The following is a 12,224-nucleotide window of genomic DNA, read 5'->3' on the forward strand; positions in this document are numbered from 1 at the left end:
TCATTCCACAACGCTAAAGAATTGCGAAGCTGTGCTGAGATGCTGCTGAAGGGACCAAGCTGGAAGTGTTAAACCATCCCGTCGCTCAATCCCACAAAAAGTCCTATCCAATTGTTTTGGAGGGATCCCATGGAATGTTTGGAAAGTCTCTTCAGTAACCCCCTTTTTCACGACCAGCTCGATTTTGTCCCTTGCCGCGTTTACACGACATCAGCGCGGCTTCTTCGTGTATACTCAGAGTGGTTGACAAGTGACTCTGCTTGGGAGATCCAGGTATGTATGGATTGTGTGTCGATATTCATGTTGTCTCATCATAAGAACTACAAGACCAGCTCCCCAGAGGTGCAACAGTCCTGGGCACTGTGCTTTCTTTGGACAAAATGAATATTACCAATATGACTGGTGCCAGAGTCGCTCATCCGCTCCTTTTGGGCCTCACTAACATTCGCATGAGCACTCACACCAAGCTCTCATCCAGGGCTTTTCTGCTCACAGCTCTCCTCCCTATCCCGGAGTACTTGTATCCCAATCAACAGATGCAAGGCATGCTAGAAGATCACCTTATGCATGAGTGTCTTTCCATAGTTCTGAAGCCCCTTATGATAGCTGCTGAAATTGAAATCATGATGTCCGACCCAGTGGGAAATGTGCGCCACTGTTTTACACCTCTTGCAGCATATATTGTCGATACCCCGGAGACATGTATGCTTGCATGTGTGCGTGGGAAAACTTCGCCGTTTACCTTGGCATCGTACCTGGACTTTGGGGATGACTTTTGCCACCCCGAGCGCACACGCTCTATCACCCTGGAACAGCTCAATAGCATAACAGTTGATCCTAATGACCTTGAAGCTTACTTCCAAGCATGCGAGGAATACTGACTAAATGGTGTCCACTCTCCTTTCTGGAAGGACTGGCCGCTCGCTGATCCATCAGTCTTTTTAACTCCTGAACCTTTGCATCACTGGCACAAGGAGTTTTACGATCACGACCTCCAGTGGTGCCTTATAGTTGTTGGAGCGCAGGAATTGGACTTTCGCATATCAATATTGCAGCCTACTGTAGGCTATCACCACTTTCATGGTGGAATTTCGAAATTGAAGCAAGTCATGGGCAGGGTGCACCGAGATATTCAGTGTTACATTATCGGCCTGATCGCTGGTGCAGCCCCTCGTTGATTTGTGGTCGCAATCCATGCTCTTATGGACATCCGGTACATGGCGCAGTCTCCTTCGCCTGATGAGAACTTGCTAGCGCATATTGACAGATCACTCTCGATCTTCCATGAAAATAAAGACATTATCTTCTCCCTAGGTGCTCGGATGGGCACAAAGAAGCCTATCGACAACTGGTTCATACCCAAGCTCGAACTTATGCAGAGCATTACTGCCAGCTCACGCAAAGTTGGTGCCCTCATCCAATGGTCCGCAGACACCACCAAGCATGCCCACATATCTGAAATAAAGGACCCTGCATGGCACACCAATAACAACGATTATGATCCTCAAATCTGTCATCATTTAGATCACCAGGAGAAGCTGCAACATTTTGCAATTGCTACGGCACTGAAGAGTTCTGGCACTCATTCCAACTCGGAAGAATTCCTTGAGGATAAGGTGGACGAAGAAGATGATGAAGATTGTGATGAACTGACAGACCCGTGAACTGTGCTCTTGGAAGAGCTGAACCACACGCGCATCACTACCAACTACTTTAGTAAAGCAAGGCAATTGGTTGCCACGAGCCAATCCCAGAACACCAGGATGCCACACAACTTGCATAAGAAGTCCTGGATGCCAAATTGTGGGTATGCCACCAGAAGAAGCTCAAATTCGAGAATGGTAAATTCCCCCTACACTGCCGCTTTCTTCGAGTCTTCTCATGTCTTGTCGCAAGGCTACTTCCCAGAGTATAGCCTGCAGATGTGCTGGTTGGTAAGTCCCCCATTTATTGATGGTGGACACTCTCACTGATATGTTGATCAGCTCTGTGACGAATCTCTTCACGTTCCAGTACAGAGCTTAAAAAGGTTGTCATCTCTATAGCTGTTACGCACTCAAATAGATCTGTTAGGCGGAGCCCTAAGAGGGGCGTCGTCCGCTAACGTTCGTGACGTAACCGGAAGGATCCGGTATAGCAAGTGAGACTGGCGACGACGAGTCGGCAGTGATCACAGTACGCGCGTGTCACGTGACTTCGTAGACGGATGTCTTGAGAAGTCACTCAAAGTAAGGACAGTCTTGTCCGAACGATGAGGTCGATCGAGGTAGACTTAGCCGCGATGAGCGACTAAGAAAAGATACTAGAGACTGAAGCTGAGGGGGCTTCAGAGGGAAGTATGTTCCAGGGAAGATTGAGTAGATTCAAGTTAGAGAATCTAGTACAGGGTGACCGACTACTTATACTAAGTGGAGAGGGTTAAGGGCAAGGCTACCGCACAGTAGGTAAGGGTAAAGGGGATACGAGAATGGTATAGGTGCGTTGGCAACACAGCCGGATTAGTGATGGATGGTCGAATGTGGAATGAGACCGAGAAACGTTGGAACGGACCAACGGTAAGAATACAACGTGCGGGAATCCGCAGTCAGGGGAAACAGAAAGAGGAAAGCCACATTGGTGGCACGAGTCAGACCGAGTCAGAGGTGCGGGACCACATTGGTGGTCAAATCAAGAGAGGAACGTGCGTGCACGTGCATAGAGGCGGATGATGCGAGGGACGGGAACAGTCCCGAGGATCTGGTCAACGGAAAGTCGGTAAAGGAGGACGAGCCGGTAGATGGTGAGGACGAGGATGAAGGGAAAATGATAGGGGGGCCACGTGACCGATGTTACTTGTAACAATAGCTAAATTGTCTTATGATATCTTCCCGATGTAGAGATACAACAATTGCTGAGCACTACATGAAGTAAGTAGCCAGCAATATAAAAATGTGTTGTGGTCATGCACAGCCTAGTCTGCTATACTTGCAAGACAAGTGTGTTCGACCCGAGGGGTTTGCTATATGGTATTAGAATGATCAGTTATAACAAAAGGAAGGTAGTCCAAAGTGCGGGAAACAAAGTCCGAAGGTATAATTACGAGTCCGATGTTTTTGGGTTTTGGGTTAGCGGGTTTGCCTTGGGTTGCGTTGGGTTAGCGTTGGGTTAGCGTTGGGTTTGCGTTGGGAATATAATGAATGTCAGGGATAGTGAATGGCGGGTTACTGTCAGATGTTTTGGAGTGTTTCACATAAAGAATGGATGATATTGTGGAATTCAGCTAAGAACTAGTAATATCGGATGACCTCCTCCTACTCGGAGGTAGAAAGGTAAGTAAATAGGTAGGAGGTATGCGAAATATATAGTATCTATGTAGAATTTTGGAGTGCTATAGGCGAAAGTAGTAGCACTGATTTTCGGGTCTGATGTCCTATGTAATAAGACATGATATACTGTGGACATGTAATAATGCGTTCTACAATGTTAGCGACGTGAAAATGAATAATTGCGCACCTAGTGGGGATAGATACAACAGGACAGGACATAGGGAGGACAAGTGCACGAGAAAATATCGGGTCCGATGTGCGGGAAACATCGGGTCCGTCGGATTAGCGTCGGGTTTAGTGGATAAACATCAGATTGAGCGGGTTAGTGTCGGATTGAGCGGATGAGTGTCGGATAACATCAGGAAGTGATTCATGTGCGATGGGCATTTGTCATGCATCAGAAAATAGCTGAATACATGCTCAGTGTGAGCTCGAGTGCTACACCAAAGGGCACCTCATTGCAATTGGAGGAGATAAAGAAGCATGTCATTGCAGCTGCCACTAAGCTACTCAAGACTGGTGATTACCTCTGGATCCCTGACTCGTCTGATGTAGGTAACGACTCTTGTTAATAGGGCTGACTCACTATTTTTCTTGCAGGGAAAATTCAAGAATTCTGTATCGCAGGCCCTCAAGGATGTTTGTCTCGAATTTTTTTATGGTGACAGCAAGAAAGCGCTGAAGAACACGGATGACTTCCACCAAACAATCCCTGTTAACGTGCTCATTCTTGTGGCAGCAGTTGTGCGCCTTTTTCTTTTTTCTTGTTCCTTTTTCGCTGATGATTTCATAGATGAAGGGTGTTATTTCTGGGTTCGGTGAAACTGGGACCGACAAATCTCCTGAACTCCCCGCTGATAGATGCAGGACCAACTTCAACAAGTTGCAGGCATCAGTTGATAAGTTCCTCGACATTCCGGAACTTCATGAAGAGCTTGAAGAGATGCTGCAGCAATGGGCTAAGATTGGTATGGGCGAATCTGATTGGCATGCAGATGGGAGTGCAGCAGGCAGTGACGTGGACATCAATATCATACTTTAATGCACTGTTCGATGCTCGATGTTTTGTTTAGTTTGATGATCATAATGACAGTTTGCATGACTTTTTGCGCGCTTGTATGGCATGTTTCCCATGTACAGCTACTATTTATTCATACATAATGTAGCCTCTGCATGATCTGTGTAACTTGTCTTATCTGCACAACCTGGCTTGTCTGTCCAAGGTCACTATATTGTAACAACTGTACAGATTGTGGGCCTATGTACAATCCTGCAAAGGGGGGACTTAGCTGTAGGTTCTGTGAGTCTGTACAAGCTTGTACAAGCTTGTACAATCCTGCACAAGCGCCCAGTAGTTTGCTGATGTAGTTGCGTTAAATCCCAACACCAGCATTAAACACTGCCCTAAATAATCTTTTACCTTATACTACCTTGTAAGGTATTCTCGGAATAAGCTGCCGATACACTCAGTTAATAGTATTATCTATAATAGTGGTACTCAGAGTACCCTTACTAAAGCTTAGTAAAGCTTGGTAAAGCTCAGTAAAGCTTGGTAAAGCTCAGTAAAGCTCGGTAAGAAATTTACCAAATTCAGCTCGACATGCCCCAGACATGCGGCAGACTTCGGCATCCCAGCAGACTTCAAAACTCATGCCTGTTGTTCGACCATCACCTCATCATCGCTCTACGCAACTACGGGCCTTACAGATGCCCTTCTGAAGGGGCCAAAAGGCCATGGAACAAGTACAGAGGCCCGTGACTCGTGGAAGAAGTAGCAAAAGTCGAGGAGGATGAAATCCTGCTGGTAGTAGCTCGGATCACACGAAAATTCAAATCCAATGGCTGTCTGCACTGTCTTGCATGCAAAAGGTCATTGACCACCTCCACAACAATCAGGCGGATTGCCAAATCTTATTTTACTCAGATGGAAAGCAATCGCACAGTGATGGTGACCGCCCCTCTGGAAAAGATAAGGTTTCAGTATGCGCTGTTATTGCAAAGTACATTTTCGAGGACGATGAAGAATATGGGGAGTATTATGCGACTGCACCAGACAAATTTTGAGACTTGATGAACAATCATATCAATGGGTATGTTCTCTCAATGCATCCGTCGTGTTGTGTACTGATGTTCCTTTCAAAGCCTCAGAAAAAAGTTTTGTGAATGTCACAACAAGTTACATGTGACTGGCGCTGGTATCATGCCCCAGGATGAAAATACTGCGCAGAACTTGCATGGTGTGTATTTATTTTTATTTTTTGTAGTCTTACTAACTAAATTCACAGCACAAATACTGAAAGAATTCCTGTGGTATGATGACCTTATTAGCATCATGGGGGGAAACCCTGCCTTGTCTCTTAAAATGGTCTTGTCATGCCTGGGCATGGACCATGCTGGAAATTATTTTTCCATATCATCTAAGGTGGGTAGCTCCTATTCTGAAACCCTGCGCTCTGGGAGCGCTCAATTTGGCGCTCATCCTGAGCCTGCCAGTTCTAATCTTAATGCTCAGTTACCCTCTGGTCAGCCTTACCCTCCCCCCTCAGGCACTCAGCCTTACCTTCCCTCCTCTGACACTCAGCCTTACCCTCCCCCTCTGGCGCTCAGCATTACCCTCCCCCCTTGAGCGCTCAGCCTTACCCTCCCCCCTCGGGTGCTCAGCCTCACCCTCCCTCCTCTGCCAGTCAGCCTTACCCTCCCTCTGGTCATCATAGTGGTCAGCCCACCGGCAATCAGTATTTTGACTGTGTCCCTCAGTATGGTAAGCAAACTGGCGTGCTCCCTGTGCACTCTCGTGATGCTTCTGATTCGCCTCTCGACAACAACAACATAAACATGCCTGATTATTTCAGCCCTCATTATGATGATGAGGCAATGGATCTTTCATTCAGTGATGTACCATGGCCTACTCCCCCCCCACAATATGATTATCATGACGGCCTAATGTTACTATCCTCGACAGTCCGCCAAAGTCGAGACCCACTGCATCGAAGCACCCACTTCCTCCATCAACCCCTTCGCCCCCCATCACTCCCCCACCAACTCAATCTGACTTTGTGCTACCACGCACATTGCAGACCTCTTTTTGGGACAGTCGTGCATCATTTGGGGTATCTGGTCCAAAGGATCCGAAGTGATGCACCAGCACGGGGTCACTCAAACTGATGTCTCATCGCTCTTTGGGCTCTGCACGGTCTAAGCCTGCATCAGCATCTTCAGCTCCTGTGGTGATGTCGACATCTGTGACGTCTCTGGCTAATTCCTCATCCGCAGGAAAACAGAAGCAGGTGAAGAAACAATGTTTGGATATTCAGAGCAGGGTTGATGTACTTAACGACGAAATTGAGAAGGTGCAGTCCGACAGGATCACGCTGTAGGTATACAACACAGAGTGGGGCTATACAACGATGGCTCCAAACTGATATCTTTATGTTGTGGTCTTGCACTGCCTATCTGCCATACTTAGTGACAAGTGCGTTCAACCCAGGGGTCTAGGGTCTGGGAATAGTTTTGGGGGTCAATGAGTGATGTCAATAATCCGAGTGTGGGAAACAATGACCGAAGGTATAATTATGATGTCCGATGCAAAAGCGTCAGGTCCGATGTTTTTCGGGTTTCAGGGTATCGGAAACTAATAGCTATGCAATAGCAAGCATCAGGAAAGCAAGCGGTGTGCACAATAATAACAATGATGGATATGGACAGTGAAGGAACGATGATATTTGCAATGTCAACTAAGAACTACAAAATATCGGGTTTGACCCCTAAGCGTCGGAGACGATTCTCCTCTACTTGGATGATGATGATGCTATGGGGAGTCCAATATTTATGTAGATATGTAGAAACATGGAACCCTATAGGCGAAAGTAGTAGTGCAATATTTCAGGTCTGACGCTCGAAATCCTTCAAATTGTGGGGAGGGAAACCCATGAAAGTATCATGCTGGTCAAGCAGGGCAACCATTACACGATTAGTGCAATTAATGACCGAGCCAACACTAACACCCACCCATTGAGACACATCCACAAGAGATATGGAGTTACCGTAGTGGCCAGCACGGTTGAGAAAAATTGCTAGTTGAATAGCAACAGGAAGCTGGGAGTTGTTGGAGTTGTTGTGAAAAATGCAATGGTCAGAAATTAAATCGAGGATGTCGTCAAAGATTTCAGGATCAACGCATAATTTGTGACGAAATAAAAGCAAGTGGTGTTCCCCAAAATGAACTAGAAGGTGTAGCTGAGGGGCACATGGGAGAGGTACACTGGGGATGTTGACTACATGAGCCTTTGAAATTTCGTCCTGGAGAGTTGCAATGGAATCTTGGAGGCGATTGTAGCGAGTGATAATATAATCATCATCATCCGATGAGCTGTCCCCATCAGAAAAATTGGATGAGATGGAGAGGGCAGGAGAAAGAGGAGAAGGGGGTGAAAGCATAAATTCAGGAAAATTTCAAGATCAGAGTCACAGGTAAGATCTAAATCAGAGTCTAATCTCGAGATGGAGTCTGTAGAGTCATCATCTTCTATGACATGCTGGTATCTCGCCCTGGCTACCACAAGGGCAGTCTGGTCAAGGTCATTCAGCATCTGTACATGTGTAGATTGACGAGGCATAGTGAGAATTGGGGGGGGGATCAAAATTCCTATTCATTTGGTGCATATGTGATGCAGTTTACAGCGGAGTCTTAGATTTCAGAAATTTCAGATGTTGCATCTCATGTTGCGCTCATTGACCTCACTCAGACTCAGACAGCATCAAGCCGGACCTCATGAAGTTGTTGGAGGTGTTGTGCGCAAGGTATGTTGTTCTTACATTTCGCAAGCTGCACCTTGCCATGTTTTGGCCTTATGACATTTATTTTAGGTTTCCCCTCACACATGATCATCCAGCATCTCATTTTTGCCGGCATGCAACTCGAAGCTGCTCTTCCCAACCACAACATCATTCTCCACCTCCTTCCCAACTATATTTGTCTACTCTCACAGGCACTCAAGTCCTTCTACTCGTCATGTCAGAAATGGGTCTCATTTACACCTTTATAACTTCAAAGCTGCAACCTCTTGTCACTCAACCAGAGGGCAAGAATCTCATTCAAGCATGTCTGAATGCTCCCCGTTGCTCTTCCCTCTGTAATGCCAGTTGGTATGCCTATACAACACCCAGAATGAGTCTCCCCTCCACCACCTAGAAGGAGCCTACCTTCCACCTCGTTCTCCATCTTCTTTCCAGTATGCAGATCCCCATCAACATCATCAGATACCACCGACAACATGAAGGCAAAAATCCAAGACAAGGAGCGCATCCTGTGCTCTCCACCTATAGCATGCACTGATATCATTATCCCACTGGACTTGGTTTTTTTTCATGAATTTATTGATGTTGCTAGTTTTAAATACAATGCGCGTTGGGGGATGTACTTTATCGCTACTCATTGCAAATACATATGTCCTACTCCTCACTTTCTGCTTCAAAAATCCTAAGTGTCATTTGAAAGTCCAACATCATGACAATGTGCACCGAGGATTATGGTGCTGTGTTTCTGTAAGCTCTACCCAAGCTTTAGCGGGCCTTAGTGAGCTTTACCAAAAATCCTAAAACTACTCTGAGTACCATTAATATACAGCCATTCCCACGAGTCCTTCTCCTCGACGTCAACGTTGAGCTCACCAACAGAGCTGTTCTGATTGGTGTTTCTTCCCTGCCCTTCTCCCGACCATCGACATCAGTGTCAAGCTCACCAACGGAGCCGTTCTGCTTGGTGTTTCTTCCCTGCCCTTCTCCCGACCATCGACATCAATGTCTCTTACTGCTGCCTGACCCATTCCTAGGCAAGAGCACGGGTAAACCCCCGGGTGCGAGAGAGGTCACCCGTACCCGTACCTGGCAGAATACCCACACCCGTCAAGTGGGTATGGGTTTTTTCATGGGTGTCATGTTAGAACACCCGGGGTAAGACCCACAATGGGTATACCCACAAGTCTGCTTGCAACCTTGTAGATACAACATGAATGAAATATACTACAACTCAATCATGTCCCAGCCATCATCCATCTCGATGTCGTCACCTTTCATGTCAGCGAGTGCACTAACAGACAACACATCTTTGGTATGGACCAGATTAAGCCGGCTCCAAAAGCCCAGACACAATAGCGTGCGAGTGGATTGAGCATTGAGATGTGATCGCACATGCGAGAGTATCAAATGACCACGACTAAACAGTTGTTTGACATCCACCGAAGTCATTGTTAAAAGCTGTGTGAGGTGGCAACCATTGAATATACAAAGAAAAATACTTACCTGGGATAGTAAGGTAGTCTAAGGCCATCCATGAAAGACAAGGGTATGTTGTCCGGTGCTCATACCACCATGTGAGAGGGTCGGTGACATGCTCAATGTCAGTGCTGAGGTACCGATCTAGTTCATCTCGAAGGTCCATGGTTTGAGGCGGTGCAAGTGCTGCCATATTGTCAAATATATTCTAGTTCATTAAAAATTAGCTACACTACACTTGAGAATATAAAACTAATTGCACTCACTGGGATACTTGAATCACAAGGCCTGGTGGTTTCCAAGATCTCCTCATCTTCACCAGGGTCACTGTTGTCGGCATTGAGACACAGCTTGTATGTGTTGCAAACAAGTGTCTCTGCCGTGTTGATCCATTGTTGTTCCCACTTCACACGCTTGAAATAAGCTAGCTTGTGACGTGGGTGAAGTACTATATCAAATTGTTGTCAGTACGAGCATGAAAATCAAAAAGAATGTACCCATTGCAATACGGTAGACTTCAGAACTGTCAGTAAGTTCATAATGGCAGTTCAGAGTTTTTTTAGCGAGACCAGCAGCAACACGGATTGAGGGCAGAAGTTGTTGATTCATTGAGCAGGTGGTGAGCGTCTCATCAATAAGGTCCATCACTGGGATTACAATGGCAAGATTAGGAGTTGAATGTGAGAAAAACAAGGTGGTGTCCTTGAGAATCTGCATGTGTTGTCAGCATTGATGCTGACAATGCAACAGTGGCCAAACTCACCTTCAGAATGTTGTGCAACTGCTCCAGGATTGCCCACTCACAGTCAGTGAGCTCCAATGCTCTCAGCCCCAAGTCCCGACACTGTTATCCTGTCGACAGCTTTTCGGTGCTTCAACACTTGCTCCAACATATCGAACATTGAGTTCCACCTTGTCAAAACATCTCGAGGCAACATCCGCGCCGACATCTCAAGTTCTGTCAGAATATCATACCATACAGGCAGGATTTTTGTGGTAGAGTGTATTATTTTATATGATAACTTTCATATCTAATCAAATTTGGTCAACAGCAGCTCGTTCTTCACTTGTCAAGTACTTACCTTGGCCAGAGCATCCTTGACAGGACAGACACTGCTCTGCAACTCTTGTTGCTCCTCTGTGTTCAAAATCATAGCAGCATCGACCAATCCATTGATATCATCATCATTATCGTTCTCGCTAGCATCACTGGTGTCACCTGCAAGCCCTTCATCATCTCCCTTGCCGACACCATCACTTCTTGGTCATCCCAGCTGTCTCCCTCATCGCCATCACCCTTTTTCACATCGAATTTGCAGAGGATCGAATTTGCAACAAGATTCACAGTATGGAGGAAGCATTGAGTGTGACCTGCACGCCCACCATAGTTCAGAAGCTCCATGGCGAGCTTGTCAATCATTTTGTTGTTATTAGATGCATTGTCGCACGCAACACAAAGGACCTTTGTGTCATTGGTAAGTCTCAATTGTTTGTATGGAATGGTTAGCTCACTTTGTCTGGGATTCCGAATTCTTCCAGGATCCCTTCAAATGCCCGTGCTAGCTCCTCCCCGGTATGCAACTGTTACTGGATTAGCAACATCCTTTCTGTGAGTGATTTCCCTACCTTCAGTACTTCAACCACATCTAACGGAAAGCATAGCGGCACACCATTATGCTCCAAGTGGACCAATACTGCAATGAAGGCATGGTGGTTGGGCAATGTCCAAGCATCAGTTACAAAATTGAGCCTGCCTGCATATTCCTAGTATGTGTTTTGTTATTATTGGCCTCGTTTGAACATTAATTAAACTAACCATCACTATTTTAGCAATTCGTTGGCGAGTTCGTGCACAAACAAGCCGCACATCCCTTGAGACAGTGGACTTTGACGGTATGTAATATTCTGGTGTTCCTGTTTTCATAAGTGACTGAAATCCTCTGTCCTGCATGATTTCAAATGGCCGCAGACTCTCTGATACCCAGCGAACAATCTTGGCCCTGGTACACGACACATTAGAGGACAGCACAGATAAGTTAGAATTGACCATACTTTGTCTCAGCCTTCATATGCTGATGATGTGAGTACATTATTTTTCCCTTTCCCTTTCTTTCAAATGAGGCTGTTATTGACCCATTTCATAGGATGCTGCCCATGATCTTCTTTCGCACTTCATTAGCATCCTTGGCCTCATTGGCGGCTCACAATACTTCTTCTCCCCAGCACGATCGAATGTGTTTGCGCATGTTTCCTGTTGAGCGCGCATCACCTTTGTTGAGGTAACGTCTCACCATGGTTTTGCAACCCTTGCCCTGCACTTAAAGATGTGTGCCCACTGGCCATTCTCCTCAACAATCTTGGGAGTTGAGTCAAAGAAAGCATATACAGGTGAGATCCAGTCTTTCATGAATCGTTCTGTTGGTGTTTGATAAAATTAATATCATTTCCTAGGTTTTTGAACATACTTAGCTCATCTGCAGCACTTTCGTCTTGATTTTCGGTCACCACAAGTTCAACATCATCATTTTTCGCATTATCGCTACATAAATCTTCTTCCTCATCCTCTGTATGGACAACAGCTTGTTGACTCGGTGCAGGTGATGATCTCGACACTGCGATGTTCTTCAGCGCTGTTCTTGCAGCACT

At 46.0% G+C, this 12,224-nt stretch overlaps 9 protein-coding genes across 9 annotated transcripts; 4 read left to right on the forward strand and 5 right to left on the reverse strand.

The window, feature by feature from the left end:
- Positions 1–626: 626 nt before the first annotated feature.
- F5147DRAFT_744659 (uncharacterized protein) lies at positions 627–1,664 on the forward strand (the record flags this gene model as incomplete). Its single annotated transcript, XM_041439693.1, has 3 exons — positions 627–830; positions 912–1,173; positions 1,255–1,664. The coding sequence occupies 3 exons, from the start codon at positions 627–629 to the stop codon at positions 1,662–1,664; spliced, it is 876 nt and encodes a 291-aa protein (XP_041295056.1).
- A 2,033-nt stretch (positions 1,665–3,697) lies between these two features.
- On the forward strand, positions 3,698–4,347 carry F5147DRAFT_771573 (uncharacterized protein; the record flags this gene model as incomplete). Its single annotated transcript, XM_041441257.1, has 3 exons — positions 3,698–3,856; positions 3,906–4,049; positions 4,099–4,347. The coding sequence occupies 3 exons, from the start codon at positions 3,698–3,700 to the stop codon at positions 4,345–4,347; spliced, it is 552 nt and encodes a 183-aa protein (XP_041295057.1).
- Positions 4,348–5,505: 1,158 nt separating this feature from the next.
- On the forward strand, positions 5,506–6,357 carry F5147DRAFT_771574 (uncharacterized protein; the record flags this gene model as incomplete). The annotated part of the gene is made up of 4 exons (XM_041441258.1): positions 5,506–5,542; positions 5,591–5,827; positions 5,887–6,200; positions 6,268–6,357. The coding sequence occupies 4 exons, from the start codon at positions 5,506–5,508 to the stop codon at positions 6,355–6,357; spliced, it is 678 nt and encodes a 225-aa protein (XP_041295058.1).
- A 1,785-nt stretch (positions 6,358–8,142) lies between these two features.
- Positions 8,143–8,496, forward strand: F5147DRAFT_572980 (uncharacterized protein; the record flags this gene model as incomplete). Its single annotated transcript, XM_041431126.1, has 1 exon — positions 8,143–8,496. One exon carries the CDS (start codon positions 8,143–8,145, stop codon positions 8,494–8,496), a length of 354 nt encoding a protein of 117 aa, XP_041295059.1.
- Positions 8,497–9,326: 830 nt separating this feature from the next.
- F5147DRAFT_573043 (uncharacterized protein) lies at positions 9,327–9,560 on the reverse strand (the record flags this gene model as incomplete). The annotated part of the gene is made up of 1 exon (XM_041431132.1): positions 9,327–9,560. A coding segment is annotated over one exon (234 nt), but the record flags the coding sequence as incomplete, so codon positions are not given.
- Positions 9,561–9,805: 245 nt separating this feature from the next.
- Positions 9,806–10,419, reverse strand: F5147DRAFT_572773 (uncharacterized protein; the record flags this gene model as incomplete). Its single annotated transcript, XM_041431107.1, has 3 exons — positions 9,806–10,026; positions 10,076–10,289; positions 10,342–10,419. Coding segments are annotated over 3 exons (513 nt in total), but the record flags the coding sequence as incomplete, so codon positions are not given.
- Positions 10,420–10,423: 4 nt separating this feature from the next.
- F5147DRAFT_553633 (uncharacterized protein) lies at positions 10,424–10,777 on the reverse strand (the record flags this gene model as incomplete). Its single annotated transcript, XM_041430456.1, has 2 exons — positions 10,424–10,600; positions 10,661–10,777. Coding segments are annotated over 2 exons (294 nt in total), but the record flags the coding sequence as incomplete, so codon positions are not given.
- Positions 10,778–10,836: 59 nt separating this feature from the next.
- Positions 10,837–11,034, reverse strand: F5147DRAFT_557772 (uncharacterized protein; the record flags this gene model as incomplete). The annotated part of the gene is made up of 1 exon (XM_041430537.1): positions 10,837–11,034. A coding segment is annotated over one exon (198 nt), but the record flags the coding sequence as incomplete, so codon positions are not given.
- A 128-nt stretch (positions 11,035–11,162) lies between these two features.
- Positions 11,163–11,985, reverse strand: F5147DRAFT_744660 (uncharacterized protein; the record flags this gene model as incomplete). Its single annotated transcript, XM_041439694.1, has 5 exons — positions 11,163–11,342; positions 11,395–11,516; positions 11,626–11,687; positions 11,784–11,864; positions 11,897–11,985. 5 exons carry the CDS (start codon positions 11,983–11,985, stop codon positions 11,163–11,165), a joined length of 534 nt encoding a protein of 177 aa, XP_041295064.1.
- Between the last annotated feature and the right edge of the window lie 239 nt (positions 11,986–12,224).

The sequence above is a fragment of the Suillus discolor genome (assembly GCF_016758755.1).
Source record: "Suillus discolor strain FC423 chromosome Unknown F5147scaffold_16, whole genome shotgun sequence".
In the NCBI taxonomy this organism is placed as follows: domain Eukaryota; kingdom Fungi; phylum Basidiomycota; class Agaricomycetes; order Boletales; family Suillaceae; genus Suillus; species Suillus discolor.